Here is a 25,420-nt window from a genome sequence, read left to right as displayed (position 1 = left end):
TCATAGCACAGAAACGGCACTGCTGAAAGTTACCAATGATCTCCTCTTAGCCTCTGATAGCGGACTTGTGTCTGTGCTTGTCCTGTTGGATCTCAGTGCTGCATTTGACAAGACAAAGCATTTGATTCAGACAAAACTGAAGTCGTTATCTTTGGACCTGAGCGCTTCAGGGAGAAATTGTCTAGCTATATAGTTATTCTAGATGGTATTTCCTTGGCTTCTAGTTCTACAGTGAGGAACCTTGGAGTTATTTTTGACCAGAATTTATCATTTGACTCGCATATAAAACAGGTTTCTAGGACTGCCTTCTTTCATCTTCGTAATATTGTTAAAATCAGGAACATCTAGTCTCAGAGTGACGCAGAAAAACTAGTCCATGCATTTGTTACTTCAAGATTGGACTACTGTAATTCTTTATTATTGGGCTGTCCCACATATTCTCTGAAAAGCCTTCAGTTGATCCAAAATGCTGCAGCCAGAGTTTTGATGAGAACTAACAGGAGAGATCATATTTCTCCAGTTTTAGCTTCTCTTCATTGGCTCCCTGTTAAATTCAGAATAGAATTTAAGATTCTTCTCCTCACATATAAAGCTCTTAATGACCGAGCTCCATCATATCTTAAAGATCTCATTATAAGATATTTTCCTAACAGAGCACTTCGTTCCCAAACTGCAGGTTTATTTGAGGTTCCCAGAGTTTCTAAAAGTAGAATGGGAGGCAGAGCCTTCAGTTATCAGGCCCCTCTATTGTGGAATAAGCTGCCAGTAAATGTCCGGGAAGCAGACACCCTTTCCACTTTTAAGACCAGGCTTAAAACTTTCCTTTTTGATAAAGCTTATAGTTAGGGATGGCTCAGGTGATCCTGAAACATCCCATAGTTAAGCTGCTATAGGCCCAGACTGCTGGGGGGCCTCATCTGTCACACCTTTCCTCACTTTACTCTCTTTATGTATATGTGACATTATTGTGGTCATTAACTCATGTTTCCCTGTTCCAACAGATATCCTTTGAATGGTGTTACAGTGCCGCCCCCGCCCCCCTCCCCCTCCCCCCCTTTCTGTCTTCTCAAACCCCAGCTGGTCGAGGCGGATGGCCACCCTTCCTGAGTCTGGTTCTGCCAGAGGTTTCTTCCTGTTAAAAGGGAGTCGTTTCTCTCCACAGTCGCCTCAAGCACGCTCAGGCCGGGAGATTGGACCGAAAAGGAAAAAGTTTTCAGTGCAATCTGTTGGTTTCCTTAGCTAGGAAATTGTTTTTGAATTGGCTCTATATGAACGAATTGGATTACAGTATTTTATGAATAATTATGATCACAATTAATTGAATTCCAATTGGCTTGAATTGGACTTTATTATCTAAGTGCCTTGAGATGACATTTGTTGTATTTGGCGCTATATAAATAAAAATTAATTGAATGGAACAATCCAGTTCACGAAGACCCTGAGTGCATTGAGTGTATGCGTACAGGAAATTAGTGTGTGAGAGATTAGCAGCGAGGTCCAACAATGACTGAAAACATAGCAAATGCCAGAAGGACTCTGATGTCCCATACAAGTGGGGATTGTGGTGTCATCCAGAGCTTGATGATATAATCCCACTGTTGCTCTCTCAATGTTTGGTAAAGCTTTGCTGTTTGGCTTTGTGATAATCACCTTGGCTTGTGCTTCAGTCTGTGCAGGCTCCACCTGTTTGGCCGAGTCATTATGCAACTGTGCATTGTAGTCTGGGAGGGGTCCCGCCTGGATCTGCAAGATGAAACAATTAGGAGGACACTACATACACTCCAGGCTATGATATACTCAGACAACTAGGGTCTGCGTTATCCTGTGTGGAGCATAGTAGAAATGCCAGAGATCATTACTGCTTCACCAGCATTTTAAAGGATTAAGCTGAAATTTAAAAAAAAAAAATGAAGCTTTGCAGCTTAATCTGATCTAGAATCAGGGATTTGCATGAACAAACAGAGAAATAGTCCTTATTACTGTATATGTCATAAAGGAGTCGGCACGGAGGAGTGCGAGTTGAGTTACCTGGTAGTGAGCAGTCGGGTGGTTTGGCAGCTTCTGCTGGAAAAGCTCACAAAGAGCTCGGTTCTGTTTCTCCAGGTCAAACACCAACATCTTCAGCTTAATGCACTCCTCTCTCAGATCCTGCTCAGAACAAACAGTGATGCATGGTGAATGTCAGTAAGTCTGTGGTGAACATAGACAGCCAGATAGTGTTTAATGTTACCTTCTGATTTAGCAGAGCTTGGACCACATGGTTAGCCACCTGAGAAATAAGAGAATATTTACATGGATTAACGTTTGTACATCGAGTTCACTGAGCAGATTTTCTAATCATTTTCAAAGCTCACCTCATCCAAGCATCTCTCGTAGGCTTCTCTTTGATTCTCATTTGCCAGCATCAGAGCAGAATTCTCTGCCTGCAACACAACATGAAAAGCAGATTCCATTTTGTGGTAGTTATGGTATGGAATGTTCCATGCACAAGCAAACACCCATCAAGTGTACTTCTGTCAACAACAAAAAAAAACTTGACCAGAGTGTTTCTTTGAACCTTCGACAACCAGAAGTTCTCTAGAAACGCTGAAGAATTCTTTGACATATTTGGGAAAAGTTTATTGCAAATACTGCTGCAGTTATTTTTATAATTGGGTGTTTTTGTGACTTAAAGTCATAATGAAAACATTTTCCTGGTTCTAATCCTGTATTAGTACAGAAATCCCAGAGACAGACACTGGGCTGTGTTTTTCTTTTTTTTGGCCAAGCAGTGAAACTGCATCACTTCAACCCCACAAATGATAACAGGAAAAAGAGATGCTGTAACACAGAAACAAAATGTCAAGCCTAAAAAACGCTTGAAAGGACTTCATTTTTAAGATGTAAGCCATTTTGTTCAATAACATAGAACAAAACTACTACAAAAGCATCACGACTGTTACACACACACATACAGTCAAAGGTGCATCTTCAGGAAAATCCCACTTACAGGCTCTTTCTGCCGTCCAGCAGACAGTCGTGGACACATTTTACTTACCTTTTTACCTGCTTCTCCCCTTAAATAAGTCATCTTGAAATGTGTAGTTTTACCCCGTCATTTGGTAGTTGTATCATGCAATACTATACATTCACAGACAGACTATCTTGCTCTATTACCTTGACTTAGCAAGATGTTAGGGAGCATGCTCTATGGTTGAAAAAACTGAGCAGGGAAGCAGAACATCTGGGTGTCTCAGAGGAATTTTGGAGGAAAAAAAGTATTTTTCAGTCAAATGAAATTTTTTTTATATATATATGTACCTGTTATATATAACTGTTGGCTATGGTTATCTGGTAGAAGCAGTGTCACTGTGCAGAGTAGGTGCAGCCAATTTGATTTAGTCTCCTCTAAGGAATCTGATCGAAATACCAGATGGATATATTTTTCAAAGTAGTCGTGAATGCATCACTGGAAATAAATATGCAATAACTTCGGTGACGCAGCGTGTGCATTTGTAATTTCATTACCTTTGATCACATCCAGGCCAGCTGTTTCCTTGTTACAGTATTAATATGCTAAGCTGAGCTAACAGGCTGCCAGCAGCAGCTTCATACTTGAGAGCAGACATGAGAATTGTATCAGACCACTCATTTACTACCAAGCAAATAAACTAGTAATTGTCAAGGTGTTGAACGCTTCCTTTAAATCTGGCAAATCGTAAGTTAAGAGAATACAAAAAAGATTTTATCGTCAATCTTAAAACTATGACAATATCTATCTGTATCTATAGATAACATTAATACACCTGAATCTGCATTACGTGAATTACAGCGACAATTAACAGTTTTTAATAACTACAATACCAACATCTACTTTTCTCTATTTTACCACTGGGATAGGAAACTGGACAGCCTAATACAGAGCCTCATCAACTGATGGCATGAAAATGATGGGGAAACACTTCATTAAACATCTTTTGCTTTTCAACCTTTTCAAACAACCAGTTGGTACAAGAGAATATTTCAATTGTGAGGATTATTTTCTGTAATTTTATTCACTAAATTAAAGATTTATAATTGAAGACACAAAGTTATTGATAGTGAAAGCAATTAAAAAAAAGCTATCGTGAATATCTTTTATCAACTTAACACATCTATATGTGTGAGCAGTTCATTTCCTTTTATGTATTACAATTCTTATTTTTTATTTTCAATGTCATTTTGTCACCTCTTTTGGTGGGAGTGATGGGGGGGGGGGGGGGGGGGGGGTGAGAGACTAAAAAGACGCAGATAAGGTTTGGATCAGCGCATTCTGTTGACTTCCTCACCTCCAGCTCTCTCAGTCTGTCCATGAGCTCGCTGCTGTTGTCCTCCATGTAAGACTCCACGTCTCCTTCCTCGCCCTCCTCGTCTGATACAAAATCCTCGTCACACATTCTCTGTTCTGTCTCATCAGACATTGTTTTCATCTGCAACACAGAGCATGACACTGCAACTATCAGTTCTCCCACGAACACAGACATCAGCCAGTCAGGAACATTAAGTTTCATTTTGGGAAGACACAAGTTAGATATTTGTGTGTACTATATATATATATATATATATATATATATATATACATATCTTGCTTCTGTAGTTTTAGAAATGAAAGTAATAAAGTTGACTTAGTCGGTGAATTTGAACTGATTGTCAAAAAACTAACATGACTTTTAGAAAAGGACTAAACACCGTTTATCAAATTTCTAGGAAATTAATCAAAATATTGTTGAGATTTCGAGTCCGAACCATTTTAATGGATGAACTGACCCCTCTAGCCAATGAGCCAATGGCCAAAACAATCAGCAATCACCTTCGAGCCTTCAGTGGTTTGGTTTCAGAGCTCTGCAGAATGATTTTAAAAGCCATGAAGTTCACCTATACGCACTGTCGTGATGACATTTTAAACTTTCTAGACAACAACTGACATCAAATAAAAAATAAGAGTGAGAAAACAGGATTTTTAAAAAAGATTTCAAGGGTCCCACATTTTCATACATCCTAGTTTAGCTCGGTTTATGGTTCCTTGTTAGATGAAAGCATAACTTGGGGCAGAGCTTACATTAGTAGATATTAAGTGACAGTGAAGAAACAATGCAGCGAAACCTCAAATTCTTTGAGTGGATAAATGGTATATATCTTTGCTTTAAGTATTCTTATTGCCTGCAAGGAAGGAAGCAAGAAAGCAAGAAACAAACAAACAAAGCAAGAAAATAAATAAAAATAACTTCTGGGATGCTGCCATGGTTGCAGATTGATTGTTTCAGGACCAGCTGATGATGTGTTGCTCCATTAACCCCCCCCCCCCCCCACAAGTTTTTCAAGGAAACCAACAGAAACACTGGAAATTCAGGCCTGTTCCACATCTAACTCTAATCCAAAGAATGGCATTACGGTTATTATCACCATGACACACTGTTTATCAGACTGCAGCAGCATCTCATTTCTATCCTGCTTCAAAGTGGAGCCCTCTACGCTCCACACTGGATTTTCACTGTTCACACATATTACTTCATACATTGTTGCAGTCAAACACATTGTTTTCAGAGGTGAGCCTTCGTGTCCATATTCTGCTTCAAAACATCCACCAATCACACGGCAGCATCACGCTGAGCACACCGGCTGCCTGAGTCCGTGAGTGTGGTGCACTGCAGGGCCTGTGGCTTAGAACCAGCGTAGTAGGCTCGGCTCCAGGTGAGTGTGTGAGAGAGCAGCAAAGGATTGCGAGGGGAAGTAGGCATATCAATCCGACTGACACCTCTTAAGGTGTCTTTAGAGCGGATGAGACGAGCCCGATTCTGTGGCTGAAAGCCGATCAGGAATTGGCACAGTTTTCCTGACACGGAAACTGCAATGAGCCCATAATGCGTGCAGAGACATTTAAATGTTCAACACTCACTATGTTTTATATCCTTTGAAATACTTTTTTTGGTGTAATTTTTAATTGTATTACACATAATGTTGAGGTTGCTTTTATAGAATTTTTGAAGAAAAGGATTGCTTCCTCTCGAAAGTCTTCTGTGTATCCAAAGTTTATCAACCTGTGCCAACAACACATCAGGGTACATTTTCCCTCGATACCATTAGCATTCAATGCAGTGTATTTAACATCTGTCTCTTACTTAGATATTAATCAATTACGCCCACAGATTAATGTTTTCTAAAACCTTCTGCACCAAGCTGTTTTAATTCAATTTTCCACTTTAAAACAGGATGTTGTCTAAACTTGGCTTGATGTTGTTAATCAAATAGTCTTTCCATTCAACTCTGTTTTGGTGTGAGAAAAAACACCAGGTTCTTTGGCTACTACAAATGCTCCGCCACGGTCAGCAGCTACTCATTCATTTTGTAATCGAAAGCCAAGCTGACACTAAAATATGTTAACACATTTGGGGAAAGGATGAGGTCAGCTGCAGTCTGTGAGCAACATCACAAATGAACGTTGTTCAAGAGTTTATTTATGAGTTGTTCTTCTTTGGACATATCCTGCTTTTAAATTCATTAAAAAAAAAAAGGTCAGGAAACACAAAACCTGCCCCGAATTACCTATGAATCAGTGTAATAATGTACTGAAACCTCATCAGAAATGGCTTCCATGGAAAGATGGCTGTCTTTTTAGTCTTTGGAAAGAGAATAAAGGAAATGTCAAAATACACAAGAACTGGACTAAAAATCAGGGCTAACAAGTTCTTTGGAGTGATGAATTCTCCATTAAGCCCGACATTATTGAAGCAGTGTGGGATCATCTTGACAGAGCACGGAACAAAAGGCAGCCGACATCCAAAGAAGAGCTTTGGAATGTCCTTCGAGAGGCCTGGAGAACTATTCCTTTAGATTACCTAAAGAAAAGAAAAACTACACGAGAGCTTGTCTATGATGGGTCAGACTAACTTTCAAGTCAGTTAGAATTGTACAAGCTCTGTTTTAGCTTTGCATACTGTAGTTTCATTTGTGTTTGTACAAGTTTCAGCAAAGCGCATCGATTTCCCATTTCCCTAAAAATATATTCAGAAATTAGGGGTGGCACGAGACTTGAACAGTAACGTCCGCAACAACTTGGAAAGGTCCAGAGTGAATAATGTAGGAAGAGTTAAATACAAAAGGCTCACCCTGCAGCCAGGAAATGCTTTGACTTTCAAAGGATAAGGAAAAAGAACTAATGTATTGACTCCGGACATAAATGGTTCTTTTTAAGGTGAGGAAAACACAACAACTTGCAATTCTACACGAATGAAAAAACAAACAAAAAAAAACCAAAAACACCACGAGTATCATATTGTATTTCTGTCAATGTTACACACTGGAGCTTTAAATTCAACAAACTACACAAATAAAACTAAAACCTAAATGTGTACACGTCAAAATGTACAGAATAAGAACAAGAATAAAAGCCATTGATAAGAAATGCTCAGCAGCTTCCAAGCTGCCACACTTTGTGTAACAGGAGCTGTTTGCAAAGCATTTACAGGAAGATTATCGAACGTCACCGATTATGAACCCGTATGAGCAAACCACCACCCAAAGCAGCACCATCCAAAGGGTAGGCTGATTATTGAGCTATGATTGACTCAACACAGCCAAATCTAAACGTATAATGGAAACCTGATCAATGAAGCCCATTTAAGACCTGAAGCAGATATTCCCCATCCCTTTGACCTTGGCTGCAAGAATGATGAGTGGTTATAAACACCAACTGTTCTCTTCTGTAATGCATGCTTTTTTTTGGCCCTGCTGCTACAGCCAGACCAAATGTGAACACATCTTTGTACAAGCATTCACATGAAAATGACCATGTCAACCAAAAGACAACAAACGTCAGGCTAAATATAACATGGAAATGTGCTGCTGCCTTCGCAGCTGTGGTTTCTTTTGAAGTGCAAAGTAAATGTATCTTGTAACTTATCTAAATCTAAAACAACTGGGTTGAACTAAATTCAGTCACGATAACATTTCTTCACATACGTCTTTCATAACACTACTATTAGTTGGCGACAACTAACAATTCTTTAATCAGAAATTGTTCTGCTTGTTAATGTTGATCCTAGTTTCCCCAGCAGCAACTTTAGTGGTGTCTTTACCTGTTTGGTTAAGTTCAGTGAACTGTGATAAAAAAAAATTTAAAAAACACACACTGCAAGGGCTGTGGCCAGAGATCTGAAATGATCATTTAAAAATAAAAATAAATTTTCTCAGGAAAACCATTTAATGATAACAATCAGCAATATTTTATAATAATTAACCAATTATTGGACTAATCAGACACATTTCTGACATGCTGCTATGCTACTTTAGCGCCCTGAACTCAGTTTCTTTACTTTAAAACCAAATACAGAGAAGCATCTTTTGGTTTGTATACTGCACCAAGTTGAGACTAACCGGAATAAACTGGAATCTGTTTAAATTCAACTTTTCAAACTTGCTTTCTACTTCTGACTGATTCTTTCCGACTTCATTTTTCATCTTTACATTCTGGATTAACTTTATCCCTTTAAGTATTTACAGAATCAAACTTCTTCAGTAGGACTGAGTGGGTGTGGTGTAATGGCTTCAGTTGGCGGATTCATTAAAGATTGTCTCCTGATACATTCACTAATCAAATGTCTGGTGTACTTTCAGAGAATGATCCTGTTTTTTTCAAAATATATTCAGTTATCAATATCATTTCGAGCAAAGGAAAGCATTAAAAGCTTTTGTTTGAGAAAATGAAACCGTTTAACTGCCTTACTGTTAAAAGGAGATTCACGGGTAAAATTGGCTTTTATGTCTGACAAGACATCTTCAGGAAACACAGCGAGGGGGAAAACGACACAAAGAAAGAGTATGAAGGAAAGTGCTGCTGGCTGCTTTCTAAACTGCAGTATTGTCAGGGTGACTGTGCTTTAGGAGGCTGTGACTGGCCTGAAACTGCACACAGAGGCTCATTGACAGGGCCGAGGAGAGGCTGCGTCCCAGAGGGGCCGCAGTGTGGAGTCACAGCTGCTGGTGCTGTCAGAAAGAAGCCATGAGAGGAATGCAAACGGGGTAACGCTGCTGCTCTGCTCGGATTTCTACCCACATATGATGGAATAATGTAATACACAGAAATGAATGTTAATAGCTTCAAAGAAGAATTTATGAAAAAAAAAACAATTGTTCCTGTTGGGTTATTATCCAAAAGGACTAGAGATTAATCTTTGCATGACAAGGATGAGTTATGCTTTTAATCCCATTTTATCAACCTGATTGTTCGATTATTGAGTCCGATTATTTTTCATACTCACAGTCACTCTGACGATGTCATTGTGAGGCTAACTCTCAGTGAAGATTTCTAAACTTAAAAATGTAACCTTCATCTTGAATTGCAGCGTTCTCAACAAGACAAAACGTACAATCGTGCACTGGCTCACGGATTCTGCCGCTTCAGTTTCTAATTAAGTTGTTTAAATCTTTCTCTGAGTCCTTCAGGTTTGTGGGAGATAATATTATATTTGATAATTATAAATTTAAAAAGAAAAGCTGCAAACAAGCCAAATTAATGCGGTAACTAGAACCATAAAACTGAATCAATAATGATCATCGATTAATCAACAATATTCCAAAAATCTGCTTGGTCTAACCTCTAATATGTGAAGCTTTCCTACTCGAATTTCTAATGTATACTAAATAAATTTAGTTTGGGTTCAAAACAAAACTGTTTTAATTTGTCACCTTTGATATTTTTCACTTTTTGATCTGATTAGCAGTAAGTCAAAAATGTGTTTCACAACCAAAGTCTGACAGTAACGGTGAAACAGTCAGTTATTTCCTATAAGAGTAGCTGATCTCACACATCATTTAGTTACGCTGTTATACGCCCGGGCTGCTCGGAAACCTCCCATGATGCACTGATCACCTCTCCACTCTCTTCATGCATTTATTACATGTTCGATCGTCAGTTGCCTCATCGTAAAGTGTTGCACAACGGGAGTCACTGGGTTTTTCAAAGGTTTGTACTTTATCGACAACAAAAATGAAGAGATACACCAGAGAACACAAGCAGGAGATGCTTTTAAGTGATAATGACAAGGAGAAACAAGATGTAAACAGATAACAGAAAGGTCAAAGTCAGCACAAAGCTTTTTGTTTTGCATTTGTAAATTCAATTCAATTCAAGTTTTATTGATATAGCTCCAAATTATCTCAAGGCCCTTAAATAATACAGTCCAATTCAAGTCAATTGGAGTTCAATTCATTGTAATTCATCCATCCATCCATTTTCTATACCCGCTTAATCCGTCGGTCGGGTCGCGGGGGGGCTGGAGCCTATCCCAGCAGTCATCGGGCGAGAGGCGGGGTACACCCTGGACAGGCCGCCAGTCCATCACAGGGCCACACAGAGACAAACGAGACAAACAACCACACACACTCACACTCACTCCTAAGGACAATTTTAGGGACACCAATTAACCTAACATGCATGTTAGTGGGAGGAAGCCAGAGTACTCAGAGAAAACCCACGCACACACGGGGAGAACATGCAAACTCCACACAGAAAGGCCCCAGCCGGGAGTTGAACCTGCAACCCTCTCGCTGTGAGGCGACGGCGCTAACCACTATTCATTGTAATCAGAATCATAAATGTACCCTTCTCAAAAACACAGCCACTGAAATGGATCCAAAGTGCAGCAAGGTGCTGCGTTCACAGCTTAAGGCTCCAATCACTGAACAAAACAAGCAGGATCATGTGTTAGCCTCAGAGCCAAGTTAGCATGTGCTGCTTTTGTCCCTCTTAAAATGACTCAAACCTGTGCACGAAGAATGTGAGCTGCGAGGACACTGGGGTGCATTCATCAGCAAACAAACACAATGCAACTCGACACCAGAGGAAAACTAACCTGTTCTCTACAGTAAAATAAAGAGCCATAGTGTCCTTTATACAAATTACCCAGCAGCGACTGCTCCTAAGATTGCTTTACCTTTTCATGGGTGTATACAGCCAACAAAGAGAGAGCTTTTTATTTTTTTCAAACTTTTTTTGAAAAAAATAAAAAGCCATTCTTTATCAAGACGCCCGATGAGAAGCACAGACGAAGGAAATTAAACAGGGGCCACAAATTCTTCAACGTTTCAAATACCAGCTCAAAAACTTCAGGACTGTACAATAAACAAGATGCATCAGTTAATGGAGAGCATAAAAGAATCTTCTGTATACTGTTGCATATTCAGTCAGTAACTAAAAAAAACCGACGGTGAATAAAATGATTTCAATCTTAAGCTTAAAAAATATCTTTTTGTTCCAACTTGTACGCTGAGAAGAGTTGCTGTTGTAAATGTGAAGTTTTGTCTGGATAAAGCAAGAAATGTGAAGCTAAAAAAAATAAATCTTGTAAGTTGTTTCAGAATTAAAAAGCCATGTGTTTCATGTTTCATGCTTCCAAATGGGAGGATTTGCTGCTTTTCTAAGGTTTGTACGAGTAAAACTTTAATATATTTGGATTTTTTTAACTCAAATGTGGAAAAGGGACCCCATCCTGAGGATGTCACCTGCTGACAGGCAATGTCCACCACTATGGGATATTTTTGATGACAAAAACAAGAAGATAAATAATCAATGACAAAAAAAAAAAAAAGATTAACTAAGAAAGGAATCAGTGCATTTTTACAGAGAAAATGTCTTAGCTGCTACAGAATTATCAGGCTACTCGTGCAGAATAACAAAACATGGAAACACTTACATGTGGGTTGAGCTCTTGTTAGGATCTCCGGTCAGGCACCTCTGTCCCTCATCAACAATACCACAGAGCTGAGGGAACACAAGGACAAGTTTTAATAAATCCGTTCCAAGCCTCTTCTTTCCTACACTAAGGAGTTTCCTTGCATCTTTGTGCATCATTTTTGGCTCTTCAATTAGAAGACAGAAACCACAAGAAGGCTGTGTGTAATGAGAGCTTCAACAGTTCAATGGCAAGGATTATGCTGGGTGGTCTGAGGGCAGTGTCACCTCTATTGGGCTGTGGTGGACTAAGGCTGTAACCTTCCTCCACTCTGAGTGAACAGGAAACTTAGAAGCTGTGGCAGCTAGGAGGATGCTCCATTGCCCCTGGGGAGATACCAGTGCTTGGCAGACACCAGCCCAGCAAAGCCTGCATGCCCCCACTCCTCCATTTTGCTTTCTTCCCTCTCATCTTTCCTTTAATCTCTGAGTCATTGTAAAGTGTAATGAAAGAAAGACTGATGAATAATTCAGCAGTTTAAGAATGACCCTTTTATGTATTTCTGGTAAGACAGGATGCACAGAGTGCCACACTATGATTTTATTTTCATGTTTCAGTCTAATGTAGGATTACCCATCTTGTTAATTAGCTTCCCTTGCTACAAAGAATTAGTATCTAATATAAATGGGACACCGTGTCTGCTGCAGAGACTCCTCGACCAGCTTTTTGTCTCACTGAGCGAGGTTTGTTTCGGCACCGAGCTGCACCATGGACTCTTCCTTTAAAAAAGCAGTCGACAGAGTAGCTGACCCTGATCCTACCAGATCTGGCCCAACTGAAATGGGATTAGAGGTGTTGAGCATCTGCCCACTAAATCTGGCTTTTAATGGGAGATCATCTGGTGTGGCTGTACCATGCTCTGTACACCTGGTCCTGGGAAACAAAACTGTGATCTGTGATCCATGTCAGGAAACCGGCTCACACAGACAGCAGATCACAAAGCCGAAAAGCAAAAGGCACACAACCCCTCTGTGACTGTATATCCAAAGCATTTACTAGCGGAGAAGGCACTTTGATTTGTGATGGTTGATTTCAGGGAAAGGAATATTTAAATATATAGTAACTCAAATCAGGCTTTAAAAAAGGTTTTTGGGAATGCTGTAGATGAAGATTAGATTCATGAACTGGGGGCGTGGAATGAAAAAATAAATCAAAAGCGCCTCGGCTGCGGCTGAGAGAAGAAATGCACAAAAGCTTCTTAAATCATGTCAGTCTCACTGTTGGGGATTTGGCAAAGGCAAGTACATCTGAGGATATGTCAAGCACCTCCCTTTCCATCTGCCAATCGGCAAAGGCACTGACTGAAGTACTTGCTGTGTTGGCAAAGTGTGTAGGTGGAAGATGTAAACAATGTGACAAAAATCTAAATCCTCACATGGTGGAATTAAACAAGACTGGAACTAGCTGCATCCGCCTTGCCCTCCAAAAGAAAAAAAGTAGGCCAAATTTGATTCTTTTTGCAGACATCGCATTACCAACTGTGCCATAAATACAGATGTAGATAAATATCAAAGAGGGGGAGTGATGTGGGTGAGGCAGAATCAGGCTCGCAGGCTCCCTCTGTATTGCTTCCTGTCTGGTGTTTGGCTACACAAACCAAGTCGAATCATACACAAGCAGTATTTGGGATGAGAAGTAGAGGCAGTGGAGGGAAAGTGGGGGAGGGGGATGGAGGAAGAGGAGGAGGAAGGGAGCTCCTTTACCCAAATGATCCTCAAACACTGTATGTTCTCCATATATGTCTGAAAGATTAAAAAAAAACAAAATAAAAAAACACCTTCTTTAATCTCTGCAAAGCTACCTCTACACTCAGCCGGCATTGAGAGACAACACGTCACAGGACCTCCATTTCTGATATCACAAACTAAATCCCACTCAGCATTCACACAGACTGTGCTCTCCGACAGCCATTCAGTAGATTTATGGCACATTGTTAGCTGCAACCAAAACAGTCCGACATGCTTCTGTGTCTCAGCTAAAATAACACAGAGCAGTAACACTGCTGTGAAAAGAGCTAGCCCACATATCTATGCTAACCGAAAGACAAAGTCAATCAGAGCTGCTCTAAGAGTTGTCCAATGTCTAATCATGACAAGACAGCACACACAGAACTACAATAATAAAATATGTGCTTCATTTCAACCCAGAAATAGTGTCCCATAGGACACACAGAGCTGTAGGCCCTGAAAATAGCATGTCAGCTGTAAATACTGCATTACCTTACACACATCTCCAAATAACTCCCTGTTCTGCAAGTACAAATTGTGTCAGCTCACCTTGCTCCTACTGCCTTTTCAGTCATCCAGTCAGAGCATATGAGATCTCCTTCCAGCAAAATTAAATATATGGCATCAGGAGGAGGAAAGCGAAAAAAAAAACAAAAAAAAAACAAAGAGGCTGCAACCCTACATTTCTGTTTTCAGGCATCTGAGGAGAATATTTTCTCCCCTGTTAAATGTGCCGTCACTTTGGAAGTGAGGCGAGGAAGCCGGTTTCCTCTACGCTGCAGCTACAAGAGGCCTGTCCTTGGGCATGTGCATTGTGTGTGTGTGTCTATGCTGTCTGCAGAGGCTGCCATGTCTCCCATTGTTTCGGGACCAGTGAGGCTAGCTTCCTACCCCAATAGACCCTGCCTTCTACAACAGCTGTGGACCAGCCCCCATCTCTCTGCTACTCTGCCCTGTCCCTCCTCCTCTTCCTGCTCCTACAACTCCTGCCTCTCCGCCTGTGCTGCTGGTAAACATTAACCCCACAGCTGCCGGATCGAGCCATAAAGACGAGGAGAGGGGGGTTGCGTTTCATGAAAGACCCTACCATGTAGCAGACAAAGAGACAGAACAGAGAAAGGATATCCGACAGCTCGGATGAACTGACACGAGTTTTGAAAAGAGCCCTTCAGTGCCCTAGAAATAAAACAGGCTCTGTGGTAAGAGGATTGTCTTTCTCAGTCACATTGGTAAGAGGTGTGCACGAGTCCTGGATGAATGCACAGAGGAAAAGAAAACTCTCCAGAAATGAGAATGAATTTAGAAAAAGGAAGTGGCAGCTCAGAGCACATGATTGTTAGTTTAACTTATGAAATGACAAAAAAAAAAACTGTGACAAAAAGGCCACATGCAATCCAATCAACACATATAGACACTGACATAATTACTGGCAGAGACCTCTAAACCTCGCTACTGTGAAAAAAAAAAACACGTGCAGATCTGAGCTCATTTTAGGGACCATTTCAGTTATGGCACTGTAAATATTGGTTGCTAAAATGTTGTACAGAAATCATGTTTCAGGAGGTGTAATAAATATATTTCCAAATCATTCTAACCAAATCACAACTTACAAATGGACTAGGTCTGTTACCAGAAGTCCACCAAGAGCACAAAGTTATACTATTAGTTGTTCAAGAGTCTTAACGTTGATTGTTGACACTAGGAGTTCTGTCACCATGCTTCTACTGATCATTTGTTTTGATTCATTTGAGGTTCCCCCTCTTCTTCTACCGTTCTTATAGGTGAATTTGCACTATCAACTGTTTAGCTGTATGAACAAACCCTTTACTACATAGCATTGGATGGAAATTATGCTTGAAACTAAATGTTATTTTGCAAATTTTCTGAAAATTTGTTGAGAATTCTTTAGGACAAAAAGTCCAGTCAGAGCTCCATTACAAAGCTTGTCTGCTGTAATGGAGACGAGCTTCATGTAGACCTATTGTAGAACAGAGTGCTGCTGAAATCTTTCCATTGCAAAGTGTCCTTCTACAACTAGTGTCAACAAAGAACATTAAGATAATCTAGTGGCATGTACAATACTGTGCAAACGTCTTGAGTTGACCCTCATTTCTGTATACCTTGCCTGGAAAACAGATGCTCCACGGGGTCATCTTTTTATGTCTCAGGGACAACAGTAAACAGTAAAGTTCAAGGACTGGACTGAAAATTAGTGAAAAAACAGTCATCTCCAAAGAAAAATCTTTGTAAGAGTACTAAGGGAACTATAGCTAAAGACCACTTTAAAAGGTTACAAGAAAGTCTATCTCCTTGGATATAAAACTTAAATGAATGAGGGGCGAGTTAAAGTTTTTTCCCCCCACAATTTTGTCATTGTAAACCATTTTAAAACTTGTTTGTAGCTGAAGCAATTTCTGTTAATGATTCAACTACACCAATATGCTTTGGTCATTCTTAAATCACAAGATCAACATTCTATTCATCGTCGTAGTTCTCTTTCAAGCAAAAAATATAAATCCTTTGTTCCTTTAAGGTTTTGTAGGTGATATTGTACAGCTTTACTGATCGCAAATTCAGTGTTTGTTTGCGCATTTTATATACAAAACAACAAATTGATTAGTTATAAAAAAACTGGGTAAAATTAAACCTCAATCAAAATAAAACTACAATATCACAGCTGAAAAGCTGGAGCTGAATGAATACTGCCTTCAGTGAAATTTCATTTGTCGAATATGTTTTTTTTCTAGTTGTTGTCCCCTATCTCCCAAAATGACTCATTCAAATGTTTAGTTTTGTCTAACAGTCCCAAAACCCAAATAAAAAAACTAAAAAAAACTTGAAAATACGAAGCATGTTTGAATTTAGCTCCAGATCTACCTCATCCACCAACTAATCAGTGAACAGTATTCAATTGTTTTGACACATGCACAGTAGCCATAAAAAATTCTAGATATGTTATGTTGGGATGTATATGTAAATACATGCAGCATTTGCTCCAGACTTATAGCAGAAATTTTCCAGCCAGCTATGTTTTATAAAGTGCAGATCAGTGAGTGAGACCATCCTTGAATGCAGCAGTTAATACTCCAACCCATTAAAAATGTCCTCACAGAGTTGAACCATTGCTTCTGCTTCGTCTTATTTTCTGCTGAGCTGGATGCTGCTTTCCATCAACAAATCAGCAGTTGTTATTTGTCATTATACATCCAAATATAAGCGGTATTGATATAAACACAAAAACACAATCAAGGAGCCTCTTTGATGAGCCCCATTAAGTGCTGCAAACAGTGCTTTTCACAGTGCACATTTTGCAACATGAGCCGTCACTCTGTAATATTTCAAGCTGTGAGAACTCCAGTAGTAAATCAACTGTGGAGAAGGTCTGGACCTTAATCTCTGAAAACACCTCAACTGCAGGAATTGCGGTGAACGAGTTTTGCAGTTGTGGCATGTGTTGTCTGAACTAGTCAGCGGCATTCAGCGTTTCTCAGCCCAGGGCTTCAACTTGGTTTGTCTCGCTAGGTTTTACCCCTGTGTGACTCATCTGCTGTCCTTGTTAATGAAGCTACATCATCCCCGTTCTCCAGACATACCAGGCATACTAAACAGAGTCTGATGACAAAATGACTGGGAGCTAAAGCAACAACAGCAGGAGGAGGAAAACAAGGACTTGTGACCATAATGTAAGAGGATAAACATTAAAGCAGCTACCAGGGCGCTACCAGGGCACCGTCCTCCACCAGATCTTGTGATTTTAAAATGAATCGTCTTCCTTTTTGATATCCCAAATCATTTTTGTGTACTGTGTTTAATACAAAGGATCCATACATTCTGATTTGAAAGTTGACTTTTAAAATTTGGCCTGAATTGAGCAGACAAAGAGAGTTGACCTGATTCGACCTGGCAAGTGTAGAACCGTCCCATGCTCATAAAGGATTTCCTGCTCCCATATCTGAAATGAGAGGGGTTATCCTTTTCTTATAATTATTTTTTTTCTTAGATTGATACTGACAACCTTTCAGACATTTCAACATTCACGTTTCAATGTCTTCAAGATTCAAGAAGAAGTCCAGTTGCACTTTTTCAAGCTCTTAGGAATACCATGGCCTGGATGACTGAGAATCTACATCAACATAAATGCTGATGCTGATAAATCATATGGAAAAATCAGGGAAAACCAAAAGACTAAATGCATCTAATCAACTGAAATAAGCATTTTATCTTTGGAAAGTGCACAGGTCATCATCAAGAATTAACCACAACAAAGCATGACAACAGAGCAGAGAGACCAAGCTTCTCATCATCTCCCGGATCAAAGGAGCTTGTGTCGAGTGAGGATTTATCACCTTATTGCTAACACATGTTGCAATCCTGCTCAGGCTGTCCTCTTGTCCAAGCCTTGTGTTCACCAAGGAGGAACATTTCATTGAAAAGATCAGTTTAGTTGTTTCTTCAAGCAATAATTAGCTTCTGTTGCAATCATTCTATTGTTGCTGTCACGATCATGCTTGGCTGTGTTGTTGTTGTCGTTTCTGGGCCTCAGGTGGGGCTTAGGCATGGGCCGGTATGAGATTCTGACGGTATGATAACCTTAGGCAAAAATATCACGGTTTCACAGTATTATGATTACAGCTCTAAAATTTATATTTTGAATGTCTGCAGACCTATTTAAAAACAAGGAAAATAAAAAAACTTTTCTTTCTCAAAGCCACTTCTAGTGAATACCAGTGAATGAAACAACAGCAAATTCCCCAAAAATCTGCCAATCTCCATCAAAGAGTTCTGGGAGTTGATGTGGTCACTATGTTGTTTCAGTGCAGTGTTGTACAGGTGCATGTACCACACTTCTTTGGTGAGTCTGGATTCGAATTGGTCCATCCTGTTTGTCGTTCTCCGCACGCACCAAGTTCCAAATTTTGACTGGTGCACGACTACGCGGCAACCAAAAAACAGACAGGGGGAAAAGTTTGGGGGGCTCGTCTCCTTCGGTCATCATACAGCCTGCAGAGCTGCCTGCTTGTCACTCACAGCAAGCGGAGGTGCGCGGGGGGAGGGGCACTATGCTGCAGCTGCACACGGCGTGAGGGACCTCTCCTTTCTCTGACGAGATGTCACATAAAGAAATAAAAAATAAAGAAACGCTCATACTGCAGGGACGGTATGATAGAAAATTTTAGTGGTTTTGAAACCTTGACTTTTTCATACCATGGTATACCTTGAAACCGTCAACCGGCCCATGCCTAGTGGGGCTGAGCAAGTTTCTAGATTGCTTCTGCCTTCACACCTGTTCCTCGTTGGTCCTCATCAAGACACAGTCTTAGGGAGCTGCAGGAACAGCCAGCTTTGCCAGATTGTCTCACTTCACCAGTTGTAATTAGGCTGACTCCTGTGTTCCATAGAGAGTTATTTTGTAGTACTTACCTTGCCTTGTTTTCTTCAGTACCGCTTCTGTTGTCGATTCTCCTCACTCTGGATTCCCATGCTAAGGACTTAGCATTCATTGTTGGATTCTTGTTTCCACTACCTGCCTGCTCGCCCTTCCCGACCAGGCACATTACCACCAGCCAACCCACCAGTTCTCAGCCAGCTATGACGTTCCACCCGAGTCAGTCTTCTGTGACGCTTCCTTTCCCACCCCGGACCACTTCTCTGGTAATATCAACAACTGTGGAGGCTTCATGCTTTAGTGCTCATTAGCTTTTGCTCGTTCTCTACGTTCCTTCCCCACCGAGTCCTCAAAAATCTCCTACATCATTGGGTTACTAAGAGGTAAAGCACTAGACTGGGCACTAGCCTTTTTTTGTCAAAATGCTATTGACTTTTATCCTTTTACTTCCTTTCAGGGGAACTTTAAGAGAACATTCAATGCTGCCAAAAGACTGTTAAATCTAAAATGGGGAAGTCAGTCAGTGGCTGAATTTATCATTGAATTCCGCATTGTGGGAGCAGAAACTGGATGGCCGTCAAATGCTCTTCAGGGCGTATTGTTGAATGCATTCAATTATCAAATGACAGACCAGTTGGCCTCCAGGCCTCCAGAGAGGAGCAGTCCTCCTTCGAGGATCTCATTACCTTGGGAATCCGAACAGACACTCAGCTAGCAGAGTGGAGGAGGGAGAGGACCTCACGCACCCAACTACCACCACCTCGGCGGACCTCACCCAATTGGTACCTCTTCACCTTTCACTGGACGTGCCTTGCCAGAATCACCCCCGTCAGAGGAATTCCCAGAGCCCATGCAGGTGGGTCGGGCGAGACCCTTTAAGGGCCAATGAGGGCATCTACTGTAGTTCCAAGAATCATTGAATTACCACCTGTCCAATGTGGCCAAAAGACAGAGCCCATCAGTAGAGGCAGGATTACTGGTGGGCGGTACTAAGAATGATAATCCTCCTCACTTAACACTACCTGTGACCATCCAGCTTGGTAACTCCACTAAAGAACTTTTACCACTAGTTGATTGAGGAGCCAAGTAAAAACCTTCTGGATCCTGGTGTGGCCTCTCCGCTTCTTCTTGCACTGGAACCGCTGCCTTCAGCCATCATGGTCACGGCTGTGGATAGAGGTATCTTAACCACTATCACACACAAAACCTAACCCATCAACTTGATTATTTCTGGTAACCACTGTGGAAAAATTTTGTTTGTTTTGTTCCCCATCTCTAGCATTCGTTTAATCCCTGGTTTTCTCTTTACCCCACCCTCTGGTCTGACCACCAGATTGAGAGTTGGAGTCTCTTCTGCTTCTCTAACTGCCTCACATCGGCTCTCCAGTCCTCCAGTTCACCACCACCCAGTACCCCTTTTCCACCGGTGGACCCGTCTTTGGTTTCTACCAAAAGACGGCCTTGTCTGTACCTCCTCACTGCCTTATGACTGCACTATAAATCTATTACCTTGAGCACCCCTACTTTCTAGCAGACAGTACAACTTGTCCCATCCTGAGTGCGAAGCCAAGGAGCTCCACATTAGGCCTTCCTCTTCTCCAGTTCTAGCAGGCTTCTTCTTTGTACATAAGAAGGATAAGAGCCTGAGACCCTGCATTGATTATAGGGACTTAAATCAAATCACTGTAAGAAATAAATATCCTCTGTCACTCGTGAGGTCTGCTTTTGAACCCATCCAGGGGCCACCATCTTCACTAAACTCGATCTCCGCAATGCTTACCACCTGGTCTGAATTTGTGAGGGAAATGAGTGGAAGACGGCCTTTAACACACACACTTCAAGTAACTGGTCATGCCTTTCGGCCTCACAAATGATCCTGCAGTATTCCAAGCCCTCATTAATGACATTTTGAGAGACTATTTAAACCTATTTGTGTTTGTATACCTTGATGTCATCTTGATATTCTCTAAATCTCCCACAGAACACAGGCAGCATGTCCGTTGTGTACTCCAAAGACTACTGGAGAACCGTCTCTACATCAAAGCTGAAAAATGTTATTTTCACGCACCTCCTGTCTCCTTTCTTGGCTACATCTTCCAGGACGGACAGTTGAAGACAGACCCGGATAAAAATTAAGGCGGTGGCAGAGTGGCCCACTCCCATCAACCATAAGCAACTCCAAAGATTTCTTGTTTTCACAAACTTTTAATAGCAGATTCATCCGGAACTATAGCATCATTGCATCTCCCCTAACCAGTTATCCTCTGTTAAAAAACACCTTTGTCTGGACCCCTGAAGCCAACCTGGCGTTCCAACAGCTCAAAGACAAATTCACTTCTGCACCCATTCTCCTTCAGCAGTTCATTCTGGAGGTGGATGTTTCAGACTCAGGTTTGGGTGCCGTACTGTCTCAAAGGTGTGAATCTGAGGGTAAGCTTCACCCCTGCGCATTCTTCTCCCAACGACTGTCCGTCGCTGAGCAAAACTATGATGTGGGCAATCGGGAACTTTTAGCAATCAAACTTGCTCTTGAAGAATGGAGACATTGGTTGGAGGGAGCCAAACAGCCCTTCATATTGTGGAAAGAGCATAAGAACCAAGATCCAGGCACTGGACCTTCCGGTCGCCAGTTTGTTCTCTCTGCAGCCCGCTCCGCCGTTATCCACTGGGTTCGTACCTCCAAGTTTGCCTGCCACCCAGGAATACACTGCACCATCACATTTCTTCAGCACTATTTCTGGTGGCCATCCCTTGAGACGTATACCAGAGAGTACTTGACTGCTTGTACTACGTGTGCAAGAAGTAAGAATAACAACTGACCACTGTTTGGACTTCTGCTACCCCTGAAGGTCCCCGGTTGACCCCTTTCTCATATCTCCCTGGATTTTGTCACTGTACTGCCAGTACTTGCAAGGTAAAACCACTATTCTCACCATTATTGACCGTTTTTCTGAGGCCACTCATTTCATTCCCCGAGAGAAACTTCCATCATCCGCTGAAATTGCAGATCTTCTGGTCAAGCAGGTTTTCCGTCTTCATGGCATTCCCTCTGAAATGGTGTCTGACCAGGGGTTCCCAAATCATCTCGCAGGTATGGCAAACTTTTTGTGCTGCTCTGGGGGATAAGTTTTTGTTGAGCACTGGTTACCACCCCCAGTCCAACAGGCAGAATGAGCAGCTTAATCAGGAGTTCAAGGCTGCTCTCTGCTTTTTCACTGCCAACAATCCATCCTCCTGGAGCCGGCAGTTGTCGAATATACACAACAATCTCACCTCTTCCGCCCACTGGATTATCTCCATTGGAGGCCTCACTGGGTTATCAACCACTCTTGGTTATCAACACCACCTCCAGAGAGCCCAGTGTATTTGGACCCAGACCCCTGAGGCTTTGCTACGCACAGTTGTACGCAACCACCGCTGAGCGGATTGGCACTGTGTCCCAACCCCAAAGTAAGCCCCTGGCCAATGGGTTTTGGCAATGAAAAGTATTATTGTTCTGGTAAGAGGCTAAGCCATTGAAGCCATGAATCAAGAAAACAATCCCATCGATTGATGCAAAAATAATTTATCCTTCTCACACTGGCAATTTAAAAATCAATAATGACTTTCGAAAGGTATAGAAAAATGGTGAAATATTATGAAATTATCTGAAATTCAAACAAGGTTTCAGCAGTCTGTATACATCAAATCAAGTTGATTTGTTACTAAACTTTTCTTTGTCTTAAAATCCGTTATATGAAGGAATCTTTAACTACTTTTAAACCTATGTTTTTTGCACACAAAGTTTTTTCATGAAAAAAAAAGAAGAAATTTTTGGGGAGAAATTAAAACTAAAACTGTAACAAAGTATAATGGTTAGCAACAGTGGAAAAGCATAACGTTACATCAGGACCAACATACTAGCTCTCCCAATTTGTCACATACCATGTTTGATCAAGAGCCCTTTTCAACACACTGGGTTCACTTTAACATCAATTTCCATCACATTGGGAACTGCTATGCAGCTGCATATTGCCAGCTATCCTTCTGCAGTAGTAAGTGGTGCACCAGTTGCACCAAATAGTAAATGACAACAGGATAACATTATTCGAAAGTACTGGGTTATAAACAAATAACATTGTTATTACATGAGGGGGATAGTCAACCGACTCCAATGTTCAAGTTCAACTTTAAGAGTGTTGTTTTTCACTTCACTTTTTTTTTTTTTAATGTTTAAAACTGGATTGTGTTTTTACTTTCTTTCTTCATTATGCAGTTTACAGAAATGTGTTTAAATAAGCTCTTCAAACAGGAGTACATCTACTAAAACAAGCCAATTAAATTTGTTCTCATTGCCAGTAATAGCATGTTAACTTTCAGTGCTCTGAACTACAATAAAATGAAGTGATTATCTTATTCTGTATCCAACACGCTGTTTTGGACAGATTAAGATAATTATAAACCACTAAGATAAGTAGCCTGGTTTATTATGTCATATGGAACTGCAGACATCACCCCACACAGAAGCAGAGTGTGCGCTGTCATGCAGAAGGTAAAATTGATCAATCTCTTCTCTTTTTGTGGAAGAGTTGTTGCTGTCAGTTTAAGAACGCCATGAGGGACAATAAGGCAGGTAAATGCGTGACTCTGACCGCAGCATGAAAATTAGCATGTGCACCCAGGTGTCGTGTTCCAATCTGTGTCGTGCCGAGCCAGAACTGAATAAAAACCTGCATCTACTGAAGAGTCATTTGAGGCAGGAATATAGCGATTAAAACACTTTCACATTGGACTCAAAAGCCAGGTGGGTGGGTGGATGTTCCTTCTTAGGAAAGATTTGTCCATGTTTCCTACGTTGTCATAGAGACACATTATGTAATGGTTATGTTACCAGCTTGGGAAGCCCCGCATGTTCAAAAGTGACATTTTGGGGTACTCTATGTTCAAAACAAATGCAGGTGGCTCCTGCACAAGCATCAGTATGTTAAAAGTTGGGAGTGAAAATGGGTTGTTTGGACTAATCAGGTATGTGAAGTTCAGGCAAAGGTGCTCAATGTGCTGCGATTGTATCTAAAAAGATCTTTCAAGCCAGGTTCTATTAACTTCTGCAGTTCCCAGTGCTTGCAGTGCAACTGAAAAAAAGAAGGCATCTGCTATAACAACTATGGAATTAGAATAGTTTAATTAGTTTTCATTTTTAATCATAAACGTAATCTGAGAACACCATTCCCAGCAAATGTTAATATGCATCTGACTGGAAAATTAGCAACAAAAATGGCTTTGCAGATTTTCCAGATATTCATTATGCATAGGTTCTTTTGCCCATTTTCAGGACATGACGTGAATGAGAGCTGGTCACATGTTGGCCTGGAGCTCACACAAGGATAACTTTCAACATAAAAGTTGGGGGTGACAAAAGGCTTTTTGTAACCCCCTTTTGCCATCTACTTCCCTTTGGAGTGAAGATCTTCACTAACAGCCCAGAAAAACTCTTTAAAGAGAGCTAACATACAAATGTCAATGGGCTATAAAAATGCATTCAAATTGAATTCAAACAATGAGTAAAGTAGTCCCAGTCATGCCATCCGTTTCTCAACTGTTTCTCAAACAGCCCATTGACACTCCACGCAGACAGCATGGCTTCCTTCCTGTGTAACAGCTCAGGTTGCATTTCTGGATATAGCAATAAACTGTGATGGGTGCAAATGCTTTCTAAGGTGCTCCTGAGCCCGTGTGGCTATACTGACTCCTCCCCTCCCCACGAAGAAAAAACAAAGAAAAGAAAAAGAAATTAATTATGGATTCTCTCAAGTGGTAAGCCACGACCCATCCTTACTTGTAAAGATTCATGATTCACATGAAAATGAAGTTATTTCATTATCCCAAAGAGAAATAATATGAGAGAAAAGTGAGTAATTTTCAATAAAACCTTAGGGATTAACTTCTCAAAATGTTTCTAGTTTTTTGAGGCTGGGAAATAAAACATTTTAGGCGACAGTTTTACATTAATGACAGCCTTCATGTTTCAAAGTAACACTCGAGATCAGTTTAGTAAAAAACACAGACAGACCTATACTCATGCATTTGTTTTCATGCCAAAGAGGCAAACAAGGACACCTCAGGAACGATCTAACAATGTCAAGCGACAGTGTAAGGTATTGTTACAGGAAGTAAAAAAAAATAATACAGCTTTTTCTTTTTTTTAAACAATGATATATGTGACGAGCAAACACACTCAAAAAAGAAAGAAAAAATAAATAAAACAAAATGCTCTTGTTTATCTGTAATACGTGTTGCTTCTTCTGATTTACATTGTTGGGAGACTTGAATGGGGCAAATGTCTAATATCAACACGTGCAACAGAATTCACTTTGCTGCTGTAGCTCAGGAAGAAGAACACTTTAATTTGTGCATTTAATTTTCAAAATAAAAACAACAACAACTAAAACAGCTCATTTTTTCCAATTTTTGTTTGTATCATTTGAGACGTGCGTTTGCTGTGATATTTGCACAAACGATAGGCTATTTTTCGCATTACCAAGGGAACCTACAGCATGAGATGTTGAGGCTATGCTTTAATA

General features: G+C 40.7%; 1 protein-coding gene across 3 annotated transcripts in view; it reads right to left on the bottom strand.

Annotated features, from left to right (window-relative positions):
• Positions 1-25,420, bottom strand: part of nckap5l (NCK-associated protein 5-like) — a 51,014-nt gene that overhangs the window by 9,579 nt on the left and 16,015 nt on the right. For 2 of the 3 annotated variants that reach the window (XM_075475255.1, XM_075475257.1), the window contains exons 2-7: positions 11,709-11,776; positions 4,308-4,448; positions 2,355-2,423; positions 2,231-2,269; positions 2,029-2,148; positions 1,651-1,743 (exon numbers count right to left, since the gene is read on the bottom strand). In XM_075475255.1, coding sequence (XP_075331370.1) covers positions 1,651-1,743; positions 2,029-2,148; positions 2,231-2,269; positions 2,355-2,423; positions 4,308-4,448 — 462 coding nt within the window. In that variant the 5' untranslated portion in view covers positions 11,709-11,776. Of the gene's footprint in view, positions 1-1,650; positions 1,744-2,028; positions 2,149-2,230; positions 2,270-2,354; positions 2,424-4,307; positions 4,449-11,708; positions 11,777-14,023; positions 14,405-25,420 lie in introns of those variants that run through there. The other variant, XM_075475254.1, reaches the window with a different exon arrangement.

The sequence above is a fragment of the Odontesthes bonariensis genome, chromosome 10 (genome assembly GCF_027942865.1).
Source record: "Odontesthes bonariensis isolate fOdoBon6 chromosome 10, fOdoBon6.hap1, whole genome shotgun sequence".
In the NCBI taxonomy this organism is placed as follows: Eukaryota; Metazoa; Chordata; class Actinopteri; order Atheriniformes; family Atherinopsidae; genus Odontesthes; species Odontesthes bonariensis.
This window is presented reverse-complemented; position numbering and strand designations above follow the sequence as displayed.